The 25,119-nt window shown below is 47.0% G+C and overlaps 1 protein-coding gene across 1 annotated transcript in view; it reads left to right on the forward strand.

The window, feature by feature from the left end:
* Nucleotides 1-20,995: 20,995 nt before the first annotated feature.
* Nucleotides 20,996-25,119, forward strand: part of LMNB1 (lamin B1) — a 59,276-nt gene continuing 55,152 nt past the window's right edge. The window contains exon 1 of the mRNA XM_066274241.1: nt 20,996-21,813. Coding sequence (XP_066130338.1) covers nt 21,455-21,813 — 359 coding nt within the window. The 5' untranslated portion in view covers nt 20,996-21,454. The remainder of the gene's footprint in view (nt 21,814-25,119) is intronic.

Here is a 25,119-nt window from a genome sequence, read left to right on the forward strand (position 1 = left end):
TGCTTGGTTTCAAGTGCCTGTTAGAGACGATAATGTTATGGGGGTTCATAGGAGGAATGATATCTTAATTATTTTGGGGTGAAGCAGACATTTTAAGATTCACTTTACTTTTAAAAATAAAAGTGCTGGACTCACCCCTGTGACTTCCCTTTTCCCTATGACAATTAAGACCTCGCTTCTCCATCCTTCATTTTGAAATAAACTCAAATCCCTTAAAGGAAGTATATAGTAAATGAAAAAAAAAACTGAGAAGTTAAGATTAGAGAAATGAAACTAATTTCTTTTAAATGACAACCGGTTTTTGAAAACCTTGTGCAGAAGTTGATTCAAGTTACCATAGGTTGATTTTTGCAAGTGAATGTCACAGTGAGTGACAGCATTTTTTTTTTTTTTTTTTTTTTGCAGTCATGGTGGATTGTCTGACCTATTTACTTCTGGTTTGTAATAGAATATAGGCTTATATGGTTCTGGATGTACCTCAAGAGCCCAGTGAGACCAAGAACAGCAGCTTTGAGTTTTACTTCCTCTATGTCAGTGGTCCCCAACTTTTTTTGGGCCATGGACTGGTTTAATGTCAGAAAATATTTTCACGGACTGGCCTTTAGGGTGGGACGGATAAATGTATCACGTGACCGAGACAAGCGTCAAGAGTGAGTCTAGACCAGGGGTCCCCGAACTTTTTACACAGGGGGCCAGTTCACTGTCCCTCAAGACTGTTGGAGAGCCAGACTATATAAAAAAAAAACTATGAACAAATCTCTATGCACACTGCACATATCTTATTTTAAAGTAAAAAAACAAAACAGGGACGAATACAATATTTAAAATAAAGAACAAGTAAATTTAAATCAACAAACTGACCAGTATTTCAATGAAAACTATGGGCCTGCTTTTTGGCTAATGAGATGGTCAATGTCCGGTTCCATATTTGTCACTGCTAGCCGTAACAAGTGATATGACGCGCTTCCGGAGCCGAGACGCGTGCATCCCACGTCACCGGAAGTAGTACTGTACGTGAGTGACGCTGCTACATACAGTACTCCAGGAGCACAGGATATGGATGCTGACCACCACTGAAAGAGGTGCCCCTTCCAGAAGTGTGGTGGGGGCCGGATAAATGACCTCAGGGGGCCGCATGTGGCCTGCGGGCCGTAGTTTGGGGACCCCTGGTCTAGACGGATGTAACAGAGGGAATCTGGTCATTTTTAAAAAATAAAACATCGTTCAGACTTAAATATAAATAAAATGGAAATAATGTAAGTTATTTACTCTTTCTCTGCGGACTGGTACCAAATGGCCCATGGACCGGTACCAGTCCTTGGCCCGGGGATTGGGGACCACTGCTCTATGTTCTCCCCACTAGTGCCTCATAATTTTATCATCTCCTGATCTCTTTTGATAAACATAAAAATCTCATCTGCGCCCCACATCTGAGAAAGTCCTTTAGGAACAGGGAACTTTCTGTCTACCACCATCACACAGTTGAGAATCATAGCATGGCTGGCCAAGAAGACTTAGTCAAAATTTAATATGTATTATTAAAACAAAGATACTTATTTATTTTGCTACCCCAGATTCGGATAATTCCCTTTTTCTTCCCTTCTTCTAAATCCCCATCCCACTTGAAAATTACATCTGCACTCCTCTTGAATTAAATCAGTGCTGTGTCTTTAGTTGCTTAGAAAGTAGTTATACTATTAAAAGAATTTAAGTCCCTAGAATACTAGAGATCAATATTTGAATCTGATCAATGGAATAATCAGTGCCCAGATATATATTCATATAAAACATACTCTATTGTTCAACATATTTGTGAGATTTATCCATGTTGCTGCATGTATCTGTGGCTCAGTCTTTTTAATTGCTAAATAGTACTTACACCATGGTTGATTTGTCTATTCTCCTGTGGGTGGGCATTTGGATTCATTCCAGTTTGGGTTATTATGAATAAAGTTCCTATAAACTTCTTGTATAAACCTTTTATTTTATTTTATTTTATTTATTTTCAGAGACAGTGAGAGAATCAGAGAGAGGGATAGATAGGGACAGATATACAGGAATGAAGAGAGATGAGAAGCATCAATAATCAGTTTTTCGTTGTGACACCTTAGTTGTTCATTGATTGCTTTCTCATATGTGCCTTGACCGCAGGCCTTCAGCAGACCGAGTAACCCCTTGCTCAAGCCAGTGACCTTGGGTCCAAGCTGTTGAGCTTTGCTCAAACCAGATGAGCCTGTGCTCAAGCTGGCAACCTCAGGGCCTTGAACCTGGGTCCTCCGCATCCCAGTCTGATGCTCTATCCACTGCACCACCGTCTGGTCAGGCTTGTATAAACTTTTTAGTAAACAAAAGCTTTCTTTTGTCTTGTGAGTAGAATTGCTGGACTAAAGGGTAGGTACATTTATTTATTTATTTATTTTTGGTATTTTTCTGAAGCTGGAAACAGGGAGGCAGTCAGACAGACTCCGCATGCACCTGACTGAGATCCACCTGGCACGCCCACCAGGGGGCAATGCTCTGCCCATCTGGGACACCACTCCGATGCAACCAGAGCCATTCTAGCGCCTGAGGCAGAGGCCACAGAACCATCCTCAGCGCCCAGGCCAACTTTGCTCCAATGGAACCTTGGCTGCGGGAGGGGAAGAGAGAGACAGAGAGGAAGGAGGGGGGGTGGAGAAGCAGATGGGCGCTTCTCCTGTGTGCCCTGGCCGGGAATCAAACCTGGGACTCCTGCACGCCAGGCCGACGCTCTACCACTGAGCCTACCAGCCAAGACCAGGGTAGGTACATTTTTAACTTTATACAAACTGTCAAACAATTTCCTGAAGTAGTTATACTATTTTATACTCCTATCAGCAATATGTGATAGTTTTAGTTGCTCCTTTATTCAATGTATATGCAAATCAGAGAGGTCTTTAATTAAATTTTAATGTCATCTCTTTTCAGAGACTTTTTTTTTCTTCTTTTCAGAGACTTTAACAGAATATTTTTGGTAGCATTAAATCCTAGGTATGTGGGTGCCCAAATTCTTGCTCAGTATCTCATATTCATAGTTAATATTCACAAAATACAAATATTTCACACAAAATACAGAGTCATCTTATTTTATGGAATTGTTATATTCCTTAAAAATACTTGTGTGTAAAGCTAATTTTTATAATACAGATCACTTACTGAAATAAACCTTCCTCTACTTCCAAGTCCAATCCAACTCCTCTTTTTCCTTGATATCTTCTTATGCTGTCCTGGCCGGAAGGGAGTTCTTCATTCTCAAGGTTTTTTTGTTTGTTTGTTTGTTTGTTTGAATTCATTTTAGAAAGGAGAGAAAGTAAGAGAGAAAGAGAGAGAGAGAGAGAGAGAGAAACGGGGAGGAGCAGGAAGCATCAACTCCCATATGTGCCTTAATCAGGCAAGCCCAGGGTTTTGAACCAGTGACCTCAGTGTAGCAGGTCGACACTTTATCCACTGCGCCATCACAGGTCAGGCACTCTCTAAGGTTATTTTATTTTATTTTATTCATTTTAGAAAGGAGAGGGAAAGCCCTGGCCGGTTGGCTCAGTGGTAGAGTGTCGGCCTGGCGTGCAGAGGTCCCGGGTTCAATTCCCAGCCAGGGCACACAGGAGAAGCACCCATCTGCTTCTCCACCCCTCCCCCTCTCCTTCCTCTCTGTCTCTCTCTTCCCCTCCCGCAGCCAAGGCTCCATTGGAGCAAAGATGGCCCGGGCGCTGGGGATGGCTCCTTGGCCTCTGCCCCAGGCGCTAGAGTGGCTCTGGTTGCAAAAGAGTGATGCCCTGGAGGGGCAGAGCGTCGCCCCCTGGTGGGCGTGCCGGGTGGATCCCGGTCGGGGGCATGCGGGAGTCTGACTGTCTCTCCCCGTTTCCAGCTTCAGAAAAATACAAAAAAAAAAAAAAAGAAAAAAAAAGAAAGGAGAGGGAGAGACAGAGAGGAGAGACAGAGAGAGAGAAGGGGGAGAGGAGCTGGAAGCATCAACTCCCATATGTGCCTTGACCAGGGAAGCCCAGGGTTTTGAACCAGCGACCTCAGCATTTCCAGGTCGGCGCTTTATCCACTGCGCCACCACAGGTCAGGCATTGTCTAAGTTTTAGCAGCCCCAATGTCTGGACACTTTTCATCAATGTCACTCCTTTGGGCCTTTGTCTTTCATGGCATGGTTGCTTAACCTATTTATTCACATGTCTACATTTCATTTCTACACATACATTTATTGAAGAAAGAAATCACATTTCATATTTATTTTAAAAAATGTATTTCATAGCACACAGTGCAGTGCCTTGCACACAGGAGTTACTTAATAAAATTTCTTGCTTAATTGGCTTTCTATTTTTGTTTTGCTCTAGGCAAGGCATAACTGTTATTTTATGATTCAGCTTAAGAAATTTACTTGTTTTAATTATAATTTTCTCAATTTTTCTTTTTTACTACTAATGTAAACCAGGTGTAAAGTTAAGACTGGCTTCCTTTATCAGCATACTGATTCTTAGTTTAAAGCACCCGCTATGCAGAGTGGTTTGAAATGAAAAGCACACCACAAGATTAGGGATTCCATCTGGGGTTTCTCTCTAATTCTCACTGGGGGTTCTGGGTTCCCACTTACGGGTCTCCATAAAGCACCAGATCCATTTCCCAGTCCCTGGAGGCTGACGTTATTTGAAGCCCAGTTCAGAGGTCACCTGTCTGCGAGTGGTTTTCTTGTCCCCGATGCAGAGGCCAGTCTGATTCCTGGTGTATACTACTTGCTCATGCCCCCTGTTCAGTATCTGGCACTTTGAGGCAGCATTTATTTAGATGTACGTTTGCTTGTCCACAACTGGACTATTGAGCCCTTCAAAGCAGGGATCATGTACCTCAGTGATCCTTGTTCTGCATGTGGTAAGCCTCCCCCAAAATGTTTGATAATAAATGCATGGATTAATGAATGAGCAAAAGAATATGACATTTTAGGTAACCTAAATCTTTAAGTTTCTATTTTAACATTTTGAAAAATATGTATATCTCTGGAGAATTTTAGGACAGAAAAGACTGTTAGGTTGATTGTCTTCCTCTCCTTCCATGAGGTGGATATATTTGTTTTGCTTGTTTGTTCAGCATCCCTTTATCATATTTTGGGATGTGTGCCTCATTCTTTTTTTTTATTTTACAGGGACAGAGAAAGAGTCAGAGAGAGAGGGATAGACAGGGACAGAGAGAGATAAGAAGCATCAAACATCAGTTTTTTGTTGTGACACCTGAGTTGTTCATTGATTGCTTTCTCATATGTGCCTTGACCACGGGCCTTCAGTAGACTGAGTAACCCCTTGCTCGAGCCAGTGACCTTGGGTCCAAGCTGGTGAACTTTTGCTCAAAACAGATGAGCCCACACTCAAGCTGGTAACCTCAGGGTCTCGAACCTGGGTTCTCGGCATCCCAGTTCGACACTCTATCCACTGCGCCACTGCCTGGTCAGGTGTGTGCCTCATTCTTGATAAATCCCATCTCATGTGGTTTGGTGAGGGGAGCCTTGACTTTTGATTCTCCCTCAGCCACCAATCAGAGTGTATTCTAGCCTTGGACACAGAAACTGGCACAAGGCTGGGCAGGCAACCCAAACAGGCAAATCAGATTTTCTGAGACGTGTGGTTATATTGTGGACAAATAGGAGAACATAGGCTTGGGGTGCCCAGCACCACATTTTTCACCTGGTGGAGGGAGAGCCTATGTTGGAATAAAACCTACTGGTAGATGTAAAGCCAGTAGCCACGGCCATTATCACAGCCGCCCAGCCCATGCAGGTTCGCATTGGATTCGGACAGACGGTAATGAAACAACAGAGCCACGAACTGGTGGGCCATTATCTTTAATCCTAGCTTGTACCCGGCGGGCAAGTAAAAACACACTGGGCTCCAAAACCCACTCATTCAGTGCTCACAAAGCCACTGACTTATCCGTTTCCTACAACTAAAGGTTTCTAGCTCACTAGCCTCAATCACCTCTGTTCCCCATCTCCTTCTCTCTGCACAAACTCTGCACTAACTGGATTTTCCTTCAGCACTCCTCCATCTTGGCTGCTCCACCTCCTCCATGTGGCCTTTCTCTGCTCTCCTCTCTGCTCTCTCCTCTAATGCTAATCTCAGGAACAGAGAGAGAGCAAGCTCCGGGTCTGCCCCACTTTATAGTGTAGAAATCAAAACCTTTAATCCAATATACAAATAGGGAAGTCTCTAATACAAAGTCACTTATCTGAGGCATGATGGGATTCCTGCCCCACATCAAAAGGGTGGGAAAGGCTTAGTCCTAAAACTAAGCCCCAGGCTACAAGGATCCTGCCTGCCCACAGCCTGCCCCCAACAGACATTAATATCATTTGGGTTCCACTTGGGCAGCACCATCTTTAACAAAGTGAGCATAATATATATTATCTGCCCAACATAGAGAAAAGTAGTGTGAAGAGATGGAAAAGGAGAACTTTTTGGTGATGGGATTGCAACCTCCCAGAGGTGGGGAGAATTTAAGTTCGTATTTCAACCACATTCAGTTTAATACCCTTCATCCTTCATCCTTCTGATCTACCTGAGGCCGACTCCAAGTCCAAGGAGATTCTTGACCACTATAGGGAGAGCTGTCTACTTCTGGGTTTTGTTCTCTCTCCATTCTGTGCTGGTTTTCTCTAAATGGAACTTATTATGGTTTCTACCCGTTGGCCTCTCTGTCTTATGTGTTCTTGATGCTTCTGCAGACTATCTACAGTTTTACCTTTGTTGGGCAGATAAAATGTATTATGCTCACTTTGTTTCCCATCCAAGTACTAACCAGGCCCGACCCTGCTTAGCTTCCGAGATCAGACGAGATCGGGCGTGTTCAGGGTGGTATGGCCGTAGACTCACTTTGTTAGAGGCCGTTGCCCAGGTGATATTAATGTGTGTTGAGAATCGTTGTAGCCTGAGGCTTGGTTTTGGGATTAAGCCTGTCCCACCCTTTTTGGTGTGAGGTGGTACAATCCTATCATACCTCAGAGAAGTGACTTTGTATTAGAGACTTCCCTATTATGTATATTGGATTAAGGGTTTGGATTTCTACACTATAAAATGGAGGCAGAACGGGACTTGGCGCTTGGTTCCTGAGATTATCATTAGAAGAGAGAGCAGAGGAGAGCAGAGAAAGGCCACATGGAGGAGGCCAGGAGAAGCAGCCAAGATGGTGGAGTCCTGAGTGAGATGCCAGTTTGTGTAGAGTTTGTATCTGGGATAAGGAAGGAGATGGGGAACAGAGGTGAATAAGTCTGGTGAGCTAGAAACCTTTGATTCTAGGAAACTCGGATAAGTCAGTAGCTTTGTGAGCACTGAATGTGACTGGGTTTTGGAGCCCAGTGTGTATGTTTTACTTGCCCGCCGGGTGCAAGCTAGGATTAAAGACTATGGCCCATCAGTTTATGGCTCCGCTGTTTCTTTGCCGACTCTCCGAATCCAATGCGAACCTGCATGGGCCGGGCAGCTGCTGTGATGGTGGCCCTGGTAGCCCTGGCCGTGCCTGCTGGCTCTACATTTGGTCTAGTCTGTGGCAGGATTCGATACAGATCGGCAAGGAGTCTTTGAGCGGTGGAGTAGAGGACTGGCTAGTGTTAGGGTTCCCCATGGCTGTCCTTTTGGGGATTGTAGGCTGGCTGACTTTTACAGCCATGCGTGAGGAAACCGAGAGCTCTGTGGAAGAGGCTGCCTGGGACCTGCAAACCAAGCAGCGGAAGGAGCTGGAGCAAATGCAGGAGAAACCGATGCTGACCCTGGAGCTGGAGGAAATGTTGGAGGAGGAGGCCAACCAGGTGTTCGAGATTCGCCTGGAAATGGAGCAAACGCTAGAGGAGGATTCAGAGGTTCGTGAGTTGCAGCTTGCCCTGGATGTTGCGGAGAGCCAGCAGCGGCAGGAGGCCGAGGCCGAGGCTGAAGCTGAGGCTGAAGCTGAGGCTGGAGCTGAGGCCGGGTCCGGAGCTGCAAGGTCTGCGGAGCAGAAGGCGGCGGCAGCCCGGGGCTTGAGCCTGGCAGCAGGAGTTGGTGTTTTCAGTTCCTCTTTGGAGGATGAGGAGAATTGGGCTGGAGTTGCGATCCGCAGTCTCCAAAAGATGGAAGCCCAGCTGGAAGGAGCACGTACTGCGGCCCCGGTAGGTCTGCAATTTTGGGACATAGGCCTGGAAATGCTTTCCGGAGCAGAGATGGAAATGCTGACTGCCATTGCCACATGCTCCTCTTTGGGACAGTGTAAGACCTGCCAGGATGGCAGGAATGAGGGGGGTGGCTAATGCCCTATGTGCGTGGACTGATTTCCTGGACTACGACCGGAGTGGGCATTGGCTCCTTTGTTGGATGGATTTATGGATTACGGATTTTGGACAATGTGAAATACCCTGATGGGGGTGGGGGGTGGCTTTGCTGGAAGCACTCCCTGCCCCGGGAAGCTTCTCCCGTGGCTAGAAAGAAGGCCGAGGACATTTTGCGCTTTTGGCAAAGTGCTCAGATATTGGTGAAATGTACCTTTGTAATTGTTGAAACTGTATGATTTTTGCTGTTGTAATCTGTGTAATGTTCTAATTTCCTTGCACAGGAATGCTGGTGATGTAAATTGTGGGTAGTAAAGTGAGCATAGGGGTGGATTGTTGGGCAGATAAAATGTATTATGCTCACTTTGTTAAAGATGGAGGCCGTCGCCCAGGTGATATTAATGTGTGTTGAGAATCCTTGCAGCCTGGGGCTTGGTTTTGGGATTAAGCCTTTCCTACCCTTTTTGATGTAGGGCGGTACAATCCAATCATGCCTCAGAGAAGTGTCTTTGTATTAGAGACTTCCCTATTTTGTATATTGGATTAAAGGTTGTGAAGCTACACTATAAAAATGGGGGCGGAATGGGGGCTTGCCCGCTCTTGGTTCCTGAGATTATCATTAGAAGAGAGAGCAGAGGAGAGCAGAGTAAGGCCACATGGAGGAGGCCAGGAGAAGCAGCCAAGATGATGGAGTGCTGAGTGAGATGCCAGTTTGTGCAGTTTGTATCTGGGATAAGGAAGGAGATGGGGAACTGAGGAGAATAAGGCTGGTGAGCTAGAAACCTTTGATTCTAGGAAACTCGGATAAATCAGTAGCTTTGTGAGCACTGAATGTGATTGGGTTTTGGAGCCCAGTGTATGTTTTACTTGCCCGCCGGGTGCAAGCTAGGATTAAAGACTATGGCCCATCAGTTTTTGACTCCGCTGTTTCTTTGCCGACTGTCCGAATCCAATGCGAACCTGCACAGACCAGAAGGCTGCTTTGATAGTGGCCCTGGCCGTGGCTCCTGACTTGACAAACTTGTTTCTTTCTTTCTTTCTTTTTTTTACAGAGACAGAGAGAGAATCAGAGAGAGGGATAGATAGGGACAGACAGACAGGAACGAAGAGAGATGAGAAGCATCAAGCAATAGTTTTTCATTGCGACACCTTAGTTGTTCATTGATTGCTTTCTCATATGTGCCTTGTCCATGGGGCTACAGCAGACCGAGTAACCCCTTGCTTGAGCCTGCGACTTTGAGTCCAAGCTGGTGAGCCTTGCTCAAACCAGATGAGCCTGCGCTCAAGCTGGCGACCTCAGGGTCTTGAACCTGGGTCCTCCGCATCCCAGTCTGATGCTCTATCCGCTGCGCCACCGCCTGGTCAGGCTGCAGTGTTACCATGTTTAAGTGCCTGGTTCACCCAGGTCAGTTTGTAGCTTCTCTGACCCTTTCACTAATTTAAATCTGTTGCTCTTCCTTAAGAAGGTGAATTAGTCAGGGTGCTCCAGAGAAATAGATCCAATAGGATGTGTACATATATAGAAAGAAAAAGATTTTTAAGGAATTGGCTCATGTGATTACAGAGGCTGATGAGTCCTAAATCTGGGGGGTCGGCAGGCAGGCTGGAGATCCAGGAGAGTTCAATGTTGCAGTTCAAGTCGAAGGCTGTCTGCTGTTAGAATTTCATACTGCTCAGGGCGAGGCCCGTCTTTTGTTCTATTCATGCCTTCAACTGATTGGCTGAGATTCACCTGCATTATGGAGTCCAATGTGCTTTACTCAAAGTCCATGTATTTAAATATTAAAATCATCCCAAACACCCTTACAGTAACATCCAGATGTTTGAGCCTGAATCTGAGCATCATGGTCCAGCTAACTTGACATGTAAAATTAATGTAAAATTAACCATCACAGAAGGCTAGAGTGCTCTCCACTCAGCTCCTCACATTCCTTGTCTTTTTCTTTCTTTTTTCTTTCTCTTTTTTTTTTTTTTTTTTTGAGGCTGCTGACTACCACGGTTCTGGAGAAGGCTTCTTTTGGAGTCTGCTCTGCTGCACCAAGGCAGAAGAAAACGGGGGCTTTGTAGTGAGGCACAGATCACCTCCACACTTGCATCCTCAACCCCACTCTCAGCTCAGCCCAGGGGGGGACAAAGAAGTATGCTGCAATGTCTCCCTCTTTTCCCAGACAGGAGGCTCGTTCAGCCAGACCCTTTCTTTTTACCATATCAACTATGTGAATAATGTATTTTCCTTTTTCCTCTGCTTTCTTGAACTCCCTGAGGGTCTGGAAACTGTGCCCTTACTTTTCTAAATTGATCCTAAAGACTCTTTTTTTTTTGTATTTTTTCTGAAGTTGGAAATGACGCAGTAAGACAGACTCCCGCATGCACCTGACCAGGATCCACCTGGCATGCCCACCAGGGGGCGATGCTTTGCCCCTCTGGGGCATTGCTCTGTTGCATCCAGAGCCATTCTAGTGCCTGAGGCAGAGGCCATAGAGCCATCCTCAGCGCCCGGGCCAACTTTGCTCCAATGGAGCCTCGGCAGGAGGGGAAGAGAGAGACAGAGAGGAAGGAGAGGGGGAGGGGTGGAGAAGCAGATGGGCACCTCTCCTGTGTGCCCTGGCCAGGAATCGAACCCGGGACTCCTGCACGCCAGGCCAACGCTCTACCACTGAGCCAACCGGCCAGGGCCCCTAAAGACTAACTCTTAATGGAGAAACTTCAGGCAAAAGGAGAAAGAAAAGCTGGTGAGAAAGATATTTTAGGTAAAGAAAGTCTCACCTCAATAGTCTAAGAATCAAATGAATACACCAAGATAAAGTGGCTGACAAGCCTGATCGGGAAGAAGGAAAGCCGTTAACTCCGAGCAGGGTCAGTTCCAGTCAGAGCAGAAACAGCTGAATTGCGTGTAAGCTTTATACTCTGACACCCCTCGTGTCTTTACTATCCTAAATGCAAAGGTGCAGAATATAGGGTGAAAGGGCCAATGTTGTAAGATTTAAAAAAGACTGTTAAAAACACTAATTTAAGAAATGTTTAAAACATTTTATTATCTATTTATGTAAAATTTATTTCTTGATTTTATTTTTTTTAAGATTTCTTTTTTTGGCAAGAGAGAGGAAGGGAGAAAGATGAGAAGCATCAACTTATAGTTGCAGCACCTTAGTTGTTCATTGATTGCTTCTCATAGGTGCCTTTATTGGGGTTACGGGGTGGGGTGGGGGCTCTAGCCAAGCCAATGACATGTTGCTCAAGCCAGTGGCCTTGGGCTCAAGCCAGCAACCATGGGATTATATCAATAATCCCATGCTCAAGCTAATTTTTTTTAATCTTTAAAATATTTTATTAATTTTTAGAGAGAGGGGAGGGGGGGAGAGAAGCAGGAAGCATCAAATCCCATATGTGCCTTGACCAGGCAAGCCCAAGGTTTCGAACCGGCGACCTCAGCGTTCCAGGTCGACGCTTTATCCCACTGCGCCACCACAGGTCAGGCCAGCTAGCAACCCCATGCTCGAGCCTGTGAGCCCATGCTCCAGCCAGCGACCTTGGGGTTTGGAACTTGAATCCTCAGCGTCTCAGGTCAAGGTTGTATATACACTGCACTACTGTAGTACTCCAGCCTGCTGGGACCTACTAGTGTCACATGGAAGAAACCTACTCAAGACATAAACTTATGTCAAGAGAAAGAGGGGGAGGCCTGCCAAGGGAGGCAAAGAAGACCTCCTGAATTTCCTTCTCCCTTAGCTTTTATTTTTATTTTTTTATTTTTTATTTTTATTTTTTGTATTTTTTCCCAAAGCTGGAAACGGGGAGAGACAGTCAGACAGACTCCCGCATGAGCCCGACCGGGATCCACCCGGCACGCCCACCAGGGACAACGCTCTGCCCACCAGGGGGCGATGCTCTGCCCCTCTGGGGCGTCGCTCTGCGGCGACCAGAGCCACTCTAGCACCTGGGGCAGAGGCCAAGGAGCCATCCCCAGCGCCCGGGCCATCTTTGCTCCAATGGAGCCTTGTCTGCGGGAGGGGAAGAGAGAGACAGAGAGGAAGGAGTGGGGGGTGGAGGAGCAAATGGGCGCTTCTCCTATGTGCCCTGGCCGGGAATCGAACCTGGGTCCCCCACATGCCAGGCCGACGCTCTACCGCTGAGCCAACCGGCCAGGGCCCCTTAGCTTTTATTGATCAGAAACAGAACAGAGCTAAAAAGATTACAAGGGAGGCAGATCAGATGATATGGGGAAAGAATGACTAAGGGCCATTTGCTGACATGGAGAAAGGGTTAATTTGGGTCAGTATATACTTTTTCTTTTACTATTTAACAAGCACAGAGGAAGGGGCAATCTAGAACTTCTAGGCTAATTTTCTAAAGCCCATTTTCAAGCATTCCTCATGCATTCCTTTGTGTCTGCACAAAGGTCACTCACTTACACAGCTCTTTGGTGTTTGCATCCAGGAGACATTCACTCTGGACTTTTAGCTAAAGTTCCCCAATTCAAGTCATAGAGGGTTCAAGGTTAGATGGGTGATTCCCTACACACCACCACTGGTCAGGAAAAACTTATTTATTGATTAGAGAGACAGACAGACAGAAAGAGAGAGAAAGAGAGAAATATCAATATGTTGTTCAACTTATTTATGCGTTCATTGGTTGATTCTTGTATATGCCCTGACTGGGGATCAAACCCACAACCTTGATATACCAGGAGGATGCTCAAATCAACTTAAGTACTTGGCTAGGTAAAGAATGGTTGAAAGATATTTTTTTTAAAAAAAGTTTTCCCTGGCTGGGTAGCTCAGGGGAAGTTTTACAGTGTTATGACCATATTTTGGCATAAAAAGCTAAAATGCAAGAGTGTAAATTTTTTTTTCTCTTTTTGCCTAAAACATAAGGTATAAAAAAGATGAACTACTGAGTTAAAAGAACACCAGCAATCATACTATTGCCATATATCCAGACTCTAACAAGCAACGTGGGAAACAATTTTGAGCAGTAGATAAATTTTGTGGGATTATTCTATGAGAACAATCCTATTGAAGATGATAAATACAACTTTAAAACTCGCCTGACCAGGTGGTGGCGCACTGGATAGAACATCGGACTGGGGTGCGGAAGACCCAGGTTCGAGACCCCGAGGTCACCAGCTTGAGCGTGGACTCATCTGTTTTGAGCAAAGCTCACCAGCTTGGACCCAAGGTCGCTGGCTCGAGCAAGGGGTTACTCGGTCTGCTAAAGGCCCGCGGTCAAGGCATATATAAGAAAGCAATCAATGAACAATTAAGGTGTCGCAATGAAAAACTGATGATTGATGCTTCTCATCTCTCTTCGTTCCTGTCTGTCTATCCCTATCTATCCCGCTCTCTGACTCTCTCTCTGTCTCTGTAAAAAACAAACAAACAAAAAAACTCTTAAGCATTTTTTAAAATACAAAAATCAAAATCAGCCTGACCTGTGGTGGCGCAGTGGGATAACGGGTTGACCTGGAACACTGAGGTTGCTGGTTTGAAACCTTGGGCTTGCCTGGTCAAGGCACATATGGGAGTTGATGCTTCCTGCTCCTCCCCCTTCTCTCTCTCTCTCCCACTCCTCTCTCTCTAAAAATCAATAAATAAAATAAAAAAGTCTTTAAAAAAAAGTCAAAATCAGAGTTGGAAGGGATTCTGGATAGTTATAGTCACTTAAACTTCTGACACATGATTTATTCTTACACTTTTATGATAACTAAACAAAGTATTAACTTTGCAAAGTGTACTAGAAATCTGGCCTAGTAGACCATGTATTATTTCTTAATTTATTGAGCAAATATAAATTGAAGAGAAATCACTTAATATTTTCCTACATTTTGCATTGCAGCCCTAGCTGTCCCGTTTGTTTATATTGTATACTCAGCTGTTTGCCAGCCGTCACTCCCCTCTCCTGGGACAATAGTGGGGTTACTGCTGGCTCTGGCTCTCCTTCCCTGGTCTCTGCCTCCCTACCTCCATCCTACTCTGGGTACCTTTATGCCTAGACCTTTTAGGTATCCTGTAATTTTCTGTCCCAGATTCAAATAACCTGCCGAAAGTGGAGAAAATGTCAAATGAATTCTATGCAGTGAGGTAGCTGAGTGTTGTGGGAAGAGTACTGAACAGGGAAATGATGACATGGCGTGCTGAGGCTTGGTGGGGACGTACATGGCCTACCCAATAATCAGGACATGTGCCCTGACAAGTACATGAAGGTTTATAGGAAAACAAGGCAGACTTATTTGAAATCACAGTTGTCCTTGAAAATGCAGAAGCATTGTTATCAATCTCATATTTGTTTTCTCGTGTGTGTGTGTGTGTGTGTGTGTGTGTGACAGAGACAGTGAGAGAGACAGAGAAAGGGATAGGGACAGACAGACAGGAAGGGAGAGAGATAAGAAGTATCACTTCTTCGTTGCTGCATCTTAGTTGTTCATTGACGGCTTTCTCATGTGTGCCTCGATGGGGGAGGGGGTGCTCCAGCTGAGCCAGTGACCCCTTGCCCAAACCAGCAATCTTGGGCTTCAAGCTAGTGACCTTTGGGCTCAAGCCAGCAACCATGGGGTCATGTCTATGATCCTGCACTCAAGCTAGTGACACTGCTCAAGTCAAATAAACCTGTGCTCAAGCTGGTGACCTCGAGGTTTCAAACCTGGGTCATCAGTGGCCCAGGCTGATGCTCTATCCACGGTGCCACCACCAGTCAGGTGGGGTTTCAGGAATTATTTAATGAAGAGGGCTGGACAAACAAAGAAGGAAAGGACATGAAAGAACCAAGCCTTACTGCAGACATAGTTAGGATGAGAAAAGCTAAGAAAATAAGGGAAGTATACGTTTAGAAAAGTTCCTGACCAAATGCTTACACAATCTCCTAATTGTAACTTGAAGAGATTTTTCCAGGCCCTGGCAGGTTAAGCCAGTCAGTCAAGAGCATTGTTCCAAAACAAGGTTGTGGGTTCCATCCCAGGTTAGAGCACACACAGGAAGCAAACAGAGAATGCATGACTGAGAGGAATAATAATTCCCTATACCCCCTCCCACCCCGGGTCTCTCTAAATATCAATAAAAATTCAGCCCTAGAGGATAGCTCAGTTGGGAGCGGGGCAGTTGCTGTCTGGATCCCCCCATCAGGGCACATACAGGAGCAGCTTGATGTTCCTGTCTCTCTTATAAAAAAAAAATTTTTTTTTTCAAATTTTTTCATTGCTTTTGATTAAGACACAGGATTACTATATGTCTAACACTTATTTATCTTTAGAAATCCCCTGCAAGGTGGGAATTATCCCCCATTTTCCTGTGAGGAAACTAAAGAATAACTTCCATAAAGTTACACAGCTATCAGTTCGTCAGTGGTCTAACTCCAATGTATTTGTCGTTTCAGATAATGGATATAATTCGAGTCCCTTAAAAAATCTGAGATCGGGCCCTGGCCAGTTGGCTCCGTGGTAGAGCGTCGGCCTGCGGGGGACCCGGGTCCGATTCCCGGCCAGGGCACACAGGAGAGGCGCCCATCTGCTTCTCCACCCCTCCCCCCCTCCTTCCTCTCTGTCTCTCTCTTCCCCTCCCGCAGCCAAGGCTCCATTGGAGCAAAAGATGGCCCGGGCGCTGGGGATGGCTCTATGGCCTCTGCCTCAGGCACTAGAATGGCTCTGGTGCAGAGCGATGCCCCGGAGGGGTAGAGCATCGCCCCTGGTGGGTGTGCCGGGTGGATCCCGGTCGGGCGCATGCGGGAGTCTGTCTGACTGCCTTCCCGTTTCCAGCTTCAGAAAAATGCAAAAAAAAAAAAAAAAAAAAAAAACAACTGAGATTGAGGGATTCTATCAGGAGCAACGTCACAGTCCCTCAGGCGGCACTGTAGACAAAATCAGGAATTACGCAGACGATGGCCGCTGCGGCCAGGCTGACACACAAATCCCCGAGGCGTTCCACGAGAGAGAGAGAGAGAGAGAGAGAGAGAGAGAGAGAGACCTCTTGGAGCTGAGAGCAGTAGAGATTATGCCTGAAATCATTTCACACACAGTCTTTTTTTTTTTTTTTGTATTTTTCTGAAGCTGGAAACGAGGAGAGACAGTCAGACAGACTCCCGCATGCGCCTGACCGGGATCCACCCCGCAAGCCCACCAGGGGCAACGCTCTGCCCACCAGGGGGCGATGCTCTGCTCCTCCGGGGCATTGCTCTGCCGCGACCAGAGCCACTCTAGCGCCTGGGGCAGAGGCCAAGGAGCCATCCCCAGTGCCCGGGCCATCTTTGCTCCAATGGAGCCTTGGCTGCGGGAGGGGAAGAGAGAGACAGAGAGGAAGGAGGGGGGGGGGGGTGGAGAAGCAAATGGGCGCTTCTCCAATGTGCCCTGCCCGGGAATCGAACCCAGGTCCCCTACACGCCAGGCCGACGCTCTACCGCTGAGCCAACCGGCCAGGGCCTTCACACACAGTCTTAAAACTACAAACACGGACAAAAGAATTTTAAAAGAAAATTTCCGAATTTTTAAAAAAAACTGAGATAAAAAAGAATACGTCGTGAAGAACAAACCGGTGGCAGTGGAATCCAATCCCAATCTCATCATCTTGGACCCACCCAGCACTCTCCTTTTTAAGGCCTCCTATCTTACGTAATTTGGATTTTCCAGACCCTTTCAAGTTATTACAATTACCTGAATCTTTACTTACCGACTCCTAATAACTTCAAAATAGAAGCTTTTCAACTCCTAACTCTCAAGAGGTTAGGGAAGGAGGTACAGGTGACCCCAGAACAGCGCCAGGGTTAGGAGTGTCCACCCTCAGCACAGCCTGAAATGAACACCCGGTTTTATTTGTCTGACCTCCCTATTTGCGAATTCACAAACGCGGATTCACAACTCCGGAAAGCAAACAGTTTTGTGTCAGCAGTTGGTTGTATCTGCGAATGAGAAATGCAAGGATAGGAAGGCCCACTATAATACTGACTGGAAATATAACACTGTTTAAGTAAACCTGGGCAGTTCAACCTAGTGTTGTTCAAGGGTGTACTGTACTTGAGATAACAGGGCAGGAAACAGAACCATTTAGAAGGAGAATATCATTACTCATAGAGTGCCTAGAAATTCCCGGAGTTTGATATGCAGTCTGGTGCCATTCACTAATTCTTATGTCTGTGACTTGATTAATATTTAAAGAACATTCTGGCTTTCATTGCTGCCATTATTAAAGTAACTAACCTATAATTACTCTACAGATGCATTCTTAATAGGTTGTGAGATGGCTTTCTAGGCTATAGTTAAGGGTGAGGCTCTGGGTCCAAATGAAACTGCCTGGATTCAAAGTCAGTCCTGTCGCCTGCTGGGCAACCTTAAGAAAATTCATCTATTAAATGGATGAATTTTCATAAAGGGTTAATATCCAAAATTTATAAAGAACTTATAAAACTCAACACCAAAAAAATCAAACAACCTAATTTAAAACTGGGCAAAGGACCTGAAAAGACATTTCTTCAAAGAGGAGATATAGACGGCTAGTAGACATATGAAAAGATGCTTAGTGTCACTACCTCTCAGAGAAATGCAAATTAAAATCATAATGAGATATCACCTCACACCTGTCAGAATATTTATCGCCAATAAATCAACAAACAACATTTAAAGAATAGGGACCTTCATGTGCTGTTGGTGGGAATGCAGATTGGTGTACCCACTGTAGAAAGCAGTTTGGAGTTCCTTAAAAATTAAAAATGGAACTGCCTTATTCAGTGATTCCACTTCTGGGAATTTATCCAAAGAAACCTGAAATACTGATTTAAAAGAATATATACACCCCATGTTCACTGCAGCAGTTATTTACAGTTATATGGAAGCAGCCTAAGTGTTCATCAGTAGATGAGTAGTTAAAAAAACTCTGATACGTCTGACCAGGCGGTGGCGCAGTGGACAGAGCATCAGACTGGGATGCGGAAGACCTGGGTTCGAGACCCCGAGGTTGCCAGCTTGAGCGTGGGCTCATCTGGTTTGAGCAAAAGCTCACCAGCTTGGACCCAAGGTCGCTGGCTCAAGCAAGGGGTTACTCAGTATGCTGAAGGCCCATGGTCAGGGCACATATGAGAAAGCAATCAATGAACAACTAAGGTGTCGTAATGCGCAACGAAAAACTAATGATTGATGCTTCTCATCTCTCTATTCCTGTCTGTCTGTCCCTGTCTATCCCTCACTCTGACTCTCTCTCTGTCTCTGTAAAAACAAAAAACAAACAAAAAAAACTCTGATACATTTACACAATGGAATACAGTGAAAAGGAAGGAAATCCTACCCTTTGTAATACATGGATGGACCTGGAGATTATTATGCTAAGTGAGATAAGCCAGAGAAAGATGAACACCATATGATTTCACTCAGATGAAGGCTCTAATGAACAAAATAAACTATTCAATAACAAATAAAATCAAAACAGTCATAGATAGAACAGTCTGACAGATGTCAGAGGGGACGGAGATGGGGGACTGAGTGAAAAAGGTAAAGGAATTAAGCAAAAACAAAGAAACAAACAACAAACAACCAAAAAACAACTCATAGACACAGTATGGTGATGACCAAAAGGCAAGTAGGGGCAGGTAGAAGAGGGTAAAACAGAGGATAAATGTTGATGGAAACACATGACTTGGCGTGGTGACCACATAATAAAATGTAGACAGTGCACTATAGAACTGTACACCTGAAACCTATATAATTTTATTAACCAATGCCACCCCATTAAATTCAATAAATTAAAAAAATAATAAAAATTAAGAAATATAAAATGGATAAATTTTTAGATGAAAATATTTCAGTTCCCACACCACAGAGCAGCTAGGTAGACAGATAATCCACGAATAGCACACAATAAATTCCAATAAATGGTATCCATAAAGGTAAACACTTTTTAAAGGTATTCATGACCCTTGTATTAGAACGAGTTGTCACATTTTAGAGGATTTCCCTTTTAAGGCAAAATCATTTGTACTTAGATTTTTACATATTTAGATTAAATTTTATTTATTAATTTTAGAGAGAGAGAGAGAGAGAGAGGGAGTGTAAAGCCATTAGCCATGACCACCATCACAGTCGCCTGACCCATGCAGGTTCGCATTTGATTTGGACAGATGGTAATGAAACAATGGAGCCAAGAACTGGTGGGCCATTAGCTTTAATCCTAGCTTGCACCCGGCAGGCAAGAAATACACACAGTGGGAAAACACTTCCCTTTCCATTCAGGACTCCCAAAGCCACTGACTTATCCGAGTTTCCTAGGATCAAAGTTTCTACCTACCTTATTCATCTCTGTTCCCCATCTCCTTCTCTCTGCACAAACTGGCTTCTCCTTCAGCACTCCACCATCTTGGCTGCTTCTCCTATCCTCCACGTGGTCTTTCTCTGCTCTCTTCTCTAATGCTATTCTCTGGGAACCCAGAGAGAGAGCAAGCCCGGGTCTGCCCCATTTTATAATGTAGAAATCAAAACCTTAATCCAATATACAAACAAGGAAGTCTCTGATACAAAGCCACTTATCTAAGGCATAAATGGGATTCCTCATGAGAATGCACCACCCCTATCATGCAACAGTCAAGAGTGTGGGGAAAAGCTTAGTGTTGAGAAGATCTTAGTATTAAAAGGGTGGGAAAAGCTTAGTCTTAAAACTAAGCCTTAGGCTATAACAACCCTGCCTGCTTATAGCTTGTCCCCCACACCCAATGCAAACTATAAGCAAGCAAACATATGCAACATATTTGCAAACTTATTTGACCCACAGGGAGACAGGAACATCAACCCGTTCCTGCATGTGCCCTGACCCGGGGTCCAAGCCCCAGCCTCTATGCTTCCCGAGGATGCTTCAACCAACCGAGCCACCCTGCCAGACACATATTTAGATTTTGACACATGGAGTTTTAGTAAAGCAGGATGATTTACATACAGCTTGTGCTCTTTACTCAACATATGTTAATCACATCACTTGTGAGGTGGTTTTGTTTTTATAAATCCCTATACTGTTAAGAAATGAACGGATCACAGACAGCACTGGTCGCCAGCGATCTAGCGTCAGTGCTTCTGGTTTCTCCGGGTCTTTATCTGTCAAATGAATACCCGCGTCCATCAGGTTGACAGGAAGGAGGTGTTCTGCTACACTGTTTCCCACCGGAGAGAAATACAAGCTTGCCATTGGAACCAGCACTCAGCGGGTTCTGCACCTCGGGCACCCGCGCCCCTTACGTAACCCCACAGCAGCCGGGCCTCCGGGCCGCGATCCGAGCCCTCCCCGCCCGGCGGGGATTAGGTTACAGGGCCCGCGGTCACACCGACCGCTCCGAGTTTTGCGCGTGGCTGTTAAGGACGTTTACATTTGAATTTCCCTGAACCGCCGGGTGTGGGCGGCGGCGCAGGCCCGCCCCGGAAACCACTCGGCTCCGGGCTCCTTCCCGCCACTCGCCGAGCCGGCCCCTCCAGGGGTCCCAGCGAGGTGTCGGGAAGGCCCCGCCAGCGCGGGAACCCGGGCCGCCTACGAGCAGTCCAGGTGCCACGCCCCGCCGCCCTCCGCCCCCCTCCACCACGCCCAGCTCCGCGCGCCCCGCGGACCGTTACCAGGGGGCCCGATTTTGAATTTGCAGACCCGGCCCCCAGGCCGCCGGGGCGCCCCGCCAGCTCCCCATTGGCAGGCGGCGGTCACGTGCGGCTCGGGCGCGCGCCCGCCATGTTGGGGGCTGCCGCGCTCCGGCTGCGCCACCTCCGCCCCCCGCGGCTCGCCTCCCGCCCGCCCCTCCGCCCCGCCTGAGAGGAAACAAAGTGCTGCGGGCGGGAGACTTCGTGGCGGCGGCGCGCGGACCCTGCTCGGCCTTCCCGTCACCCTTGCCTCACATCTCCCCTAGTGCGTGTGTGTGTGTGTGTGTGTGTGTGTGTGTGTGTTTGCGCGTGTGCGCGCGTGTTTTCTTACAAAGGGCATTGACGACTGATTGATTCGTAGTCTTCCCCGGAGCCCCCGCCCTTTGTGCTGTAACCCCGCCATCCCAGGTGCTTCTCCCTTCCCGCGCCGGCCCCTGCGCGATCGCCGGTGTGTGCCTTCGGTCCCGGCTTCGCTGCCTGCAGCCTGCTGCGTGTCCCCGCGCTGCCCGCGGCCTCCCCGCTGCGCCCGCCCCGCCGATCGCCCCGCCGCTCTCCCGCCGCCCGCCATGGCGACAGCGACCCCCATCCCGCCGCGGTCCGGCGGCCGCGCCGGCGCCCCCAGCACGCCGCTGAGCCCCACGCGGCTGTCGCGGCTGCAGGAGAAGGAGGAGCTGCGCGAGCTCAACGACCGGCTGGCGGTGTACATCGACAAGGTGCGCAGCCTGGAGACGGAGAACAGCGCGCTGCAGCTGCAGGTGACCGAGCGGGAGGAGGTGCGCGGCCGCGAGCTCACCGGCCTCAAGGCGCTCTACGAGACCGAGCTGGCGGACGCGCGACGCGCGCTGGACGACACGGCCCGCGAGCGCGCCAAGCTGCAGATCGAGCTGGGCAAGTTCAAGGCCGAGCACGACCAGCTGCTCCTCAAGTGAGTGACCGCTCTGCCGCCGCGTCCGCGCGCCCCAGGGCCTGGGGGCGCAGCCCACCGCCCGCGAGAACCCCGGAGAGGGAGGGGGGCCGGAGCGCCCGCGCCCGTTCTCGTTCAGGGCAGGGTCTCCGTCCCCGGGAAGGAGGAAGACTCGAGTGTTTCTTAGCGGGCGCAGGGGTTACGGAGGGAGCTGGAGTTGTAGCGAGGGTGGGACTGGAGGCACATTTCCTGACCCCGGATACCCAGCTGGGCGGGCGATGCGACCGCCTGGGGCTGCAGGAGCGCCTGGCTTCGGGGCTTAGACCTCGGGACACGGGAAGGGTGTGGGGCGCGGAGGCCGGGCGGGCCCCAGGTGCTGGGAGGTGGCGCCGGGCACGCGCTCGAATGCGCGCCCCGGGTCCCGGCCGGGCTCGAGACAAAGCGTCCGGTGGGTTTACCGTGCGGAGAGGGCCGGCCAGGGAGGACTTGTTCCCCGCCTCGAGAATGAATGAGTTCTGCGCCTGGCGGAGGGAGGAAGGGGAGGGACCTGCCTTGAGTGTCCGGGTCTCCCGGGGGTGGGTCCCGCCTTGGCGCGCTCAGTCTTGGCCCTGTGACATTTTGTGAACGGTCTGCGCCTGCCCTGAGCAAGGAGCGAGGGGCGGGGTCTGAGCCGCGCGCCACCGCCGGCCCCGGGCCAGTGGGTGTTGAAGATATCCTTCCTGCGAGACTGGCGGGGCCCTTGGGTGCTTAGGCGCGCGGGACTCGCAAGCTGGGCTTTGCATGGCAAGGCCGCCGTTCCCCCATCCGTGATCCTCATGCTCCCTAGGCAGCAGTCGCGCCTCCAGCTTTTGCACTCATTTAATAATTGTCGGTCTTTCGGGTAATGGGGAGACCACGCTCATTCTCCGCGTCATTGTGCTGATAGCCAGGGCAGATGAAAGGGTGTTGTGTAAATGTGGAGTGTGTGGCGAGGGAGAGCTTGTAATTATTCCACCTAAGGGACTCTGAGTTTCAACCAGCGCATAAGGGTAAAATTGCAACCCTTTGCTGATCCTACCTTGACTTTCTGGTGAGCAAAATAGCGTAATTGTCATCATTAGGCAACTTAGTGTTGATGTCAAGCTTTAGATTTAGAGATTTGCTAAATTTGTGTCCAGAATTCACAGTCTTCGTCCCCGTTGTCAATTGAAAATTTGCCAAATGAAAATCGATTTTGACTTTGACTCTGCCCCTCGGTGTCTTTCTATCTGTATCCACGTGAATGATCCTGTCTCAGTCTGTGATTTTTGTATGTGTGAATCTTTACTTTCCCTCTTATTAAATACTCTTAAAGGCCGTTGATAAAAATATATGTGCACTTGGTTAAAATAAAATATATGAAAAATACAAACCGACAAAATATGTAGACTGGTTTATAGTGAAAAACGAGAATAGTCTCCTGCCTCTTTCCGGAGGCAATCACGTTTAGCCCTTTTTATTTTTATTCGTTTCTGTTTTAATTTCTGTAAATATTTCGTTTCATAACTCAAAAAAATAAAAATAAAACAACCCTATAAGCTTATGTTCTGTTTTTTGGATGTACCAACCCTCCGGAATCATGTTTTGAATACACTTCTGTCTCCATCCCTCCACCCCTCAAGTCTTAATGAATTTCTTCAAATCTTAAATGCTACTGTTTGTATTGTTCACTATTGTTACAGTACCACTTAAAAAGAAAACCTCTAAGAGCCAATTATGTGCTCCAGCCTATTGGACCCATCCTAGTTTCAGAGATGTTAAAATGTAGCACTGATTAAGAATCTGTTACTTGCCACACTCTTCTGTGTGGATACAAAGATTACAAAAAAAAAAAAAAGTTACTGCTCTTATGTTTATGTTTCTGAGAGTACATTGTAAGTAAGGGAAACACCCAGCAAGCAAATAAATGCTGCATTTTATCTAATCTGAGGTATTTTGGGGCTAGTGCTTTTAAAATCTTTCCAGAGGTATCCATTGGAGATTTTTCACCCAGTAACAAGACTGCCACCTGGCTGGTGGCAGTTGTAAAATGCTATGCAAAGATTGTGAGAGGTATGCTGGTTTCAATAAGATTAAAATGTGAAGAATGTATTAGAATCAATGAAATAATGTATGTGATTTAATGTTGGATAAAAATAGGTGCCACAGGAATAAATATAAAGCCCGGTAAAGTGATAACCTTGTTAAGAAAGGCATGTCTGAGGGGTTGACAATTGAAAATAATAGGACGTTTTTGGGGGGTTATTTATTTATATTTAGTGAGAGGCAGGGAGGAAAAGACAAACTCCTGCACGTGTCCTGACACAAGCCCCCTACCCTGTTATACTCTGCCCATCTGGGACTGCTGTTCAGTTGCTCGGCAACCGAGCTATTTTAGCACCTGAGGTGAGGCCATGGAACCATCCTCAGTGCCTGGGGCCAACTTTGCTCCATCTAGGGATCTAGCCCAGGCTGAAGAAGGGAAGAAGCAAGATAGTTACTTCTCCAATGTGCCCTGATCCAGAATCAAAGCCCAGACTTCGACAGGCAGGGCCCACTCTCTACCACTGAGCCAACTGGCCAGGGCTGAGATGTTGAGTCATGTCTTGGGATTATTATTTTTTTAAAATCTGTACCTATATTCCTTTTGTAAAGATTAAATATACAGTAGTCTGTTCTTATAAGGGAGAATACATTCTAAGACCTCCCAGTGAATGCCTGAAACTGGATAGTGCTGAATATATATATAATTCTTTCTATAAAAACATGTCTACAATAAAGTTTAATTTATAAATTAGGCACAGTAAAAAATTACCAAAAATAGCTAGTAATGAAATAGAATAGTTTTAACAGTATACTGTAGTAAAAGTTGAGTGAATATAATCACTCCTTTCAAGGAATCCCTTGCTGGAGTCTTCAGATAGGCTTCATGCATTCTGGTGCAATATGTTGCTATCAACTGGACCATTTTCTCTCTTCCATATGCAAATTTTGATGGCTTTTCTATCTTAATTTATTATGCACTGTGGCTGTAACTGTTGGAGTTAGAGGTTCAGCATCAAAACTAGGACAGGGGCCCTGGCCGGTTGGCTCAGTGGTAGAGCGTCGGCCTGGCGTGCAGAAGTCCCGGGTTCAATTCCCGGCCAGGGCACACAGGAGAAGCGCCCATCTGCTTCCCCGTCCCTCCCCCTCTCCTTCCTCTCTGTCTCTCTCTTCCCCTCCTGCAGCCAGGCTCCATTGGAGCAAAGATGGCCCCGGCGCTGGCGATGGCTCCTTGGCATCTGCCCCAGGCGCTGGGGTGGCTCTGGTCGCGACAGAGCGACGCCCGGG

This window comes from Saccopteryx bilineata, chromosome 4 (assembly GCF_036850765.1).
Source record: "Saccopteryx bilineata isolate mSacBil1 chromosome 4, mSacBil1_pri_phased_curated, whole genome shotgun sequence".
NCBI classification, from domain to species: domain Eukaryota; kingdom Metazoa; phylum Chordata; class Mammalia; order Chiroptera; family Emballonuridae; genus Saccopteryx; species Saccopteryx bilineata.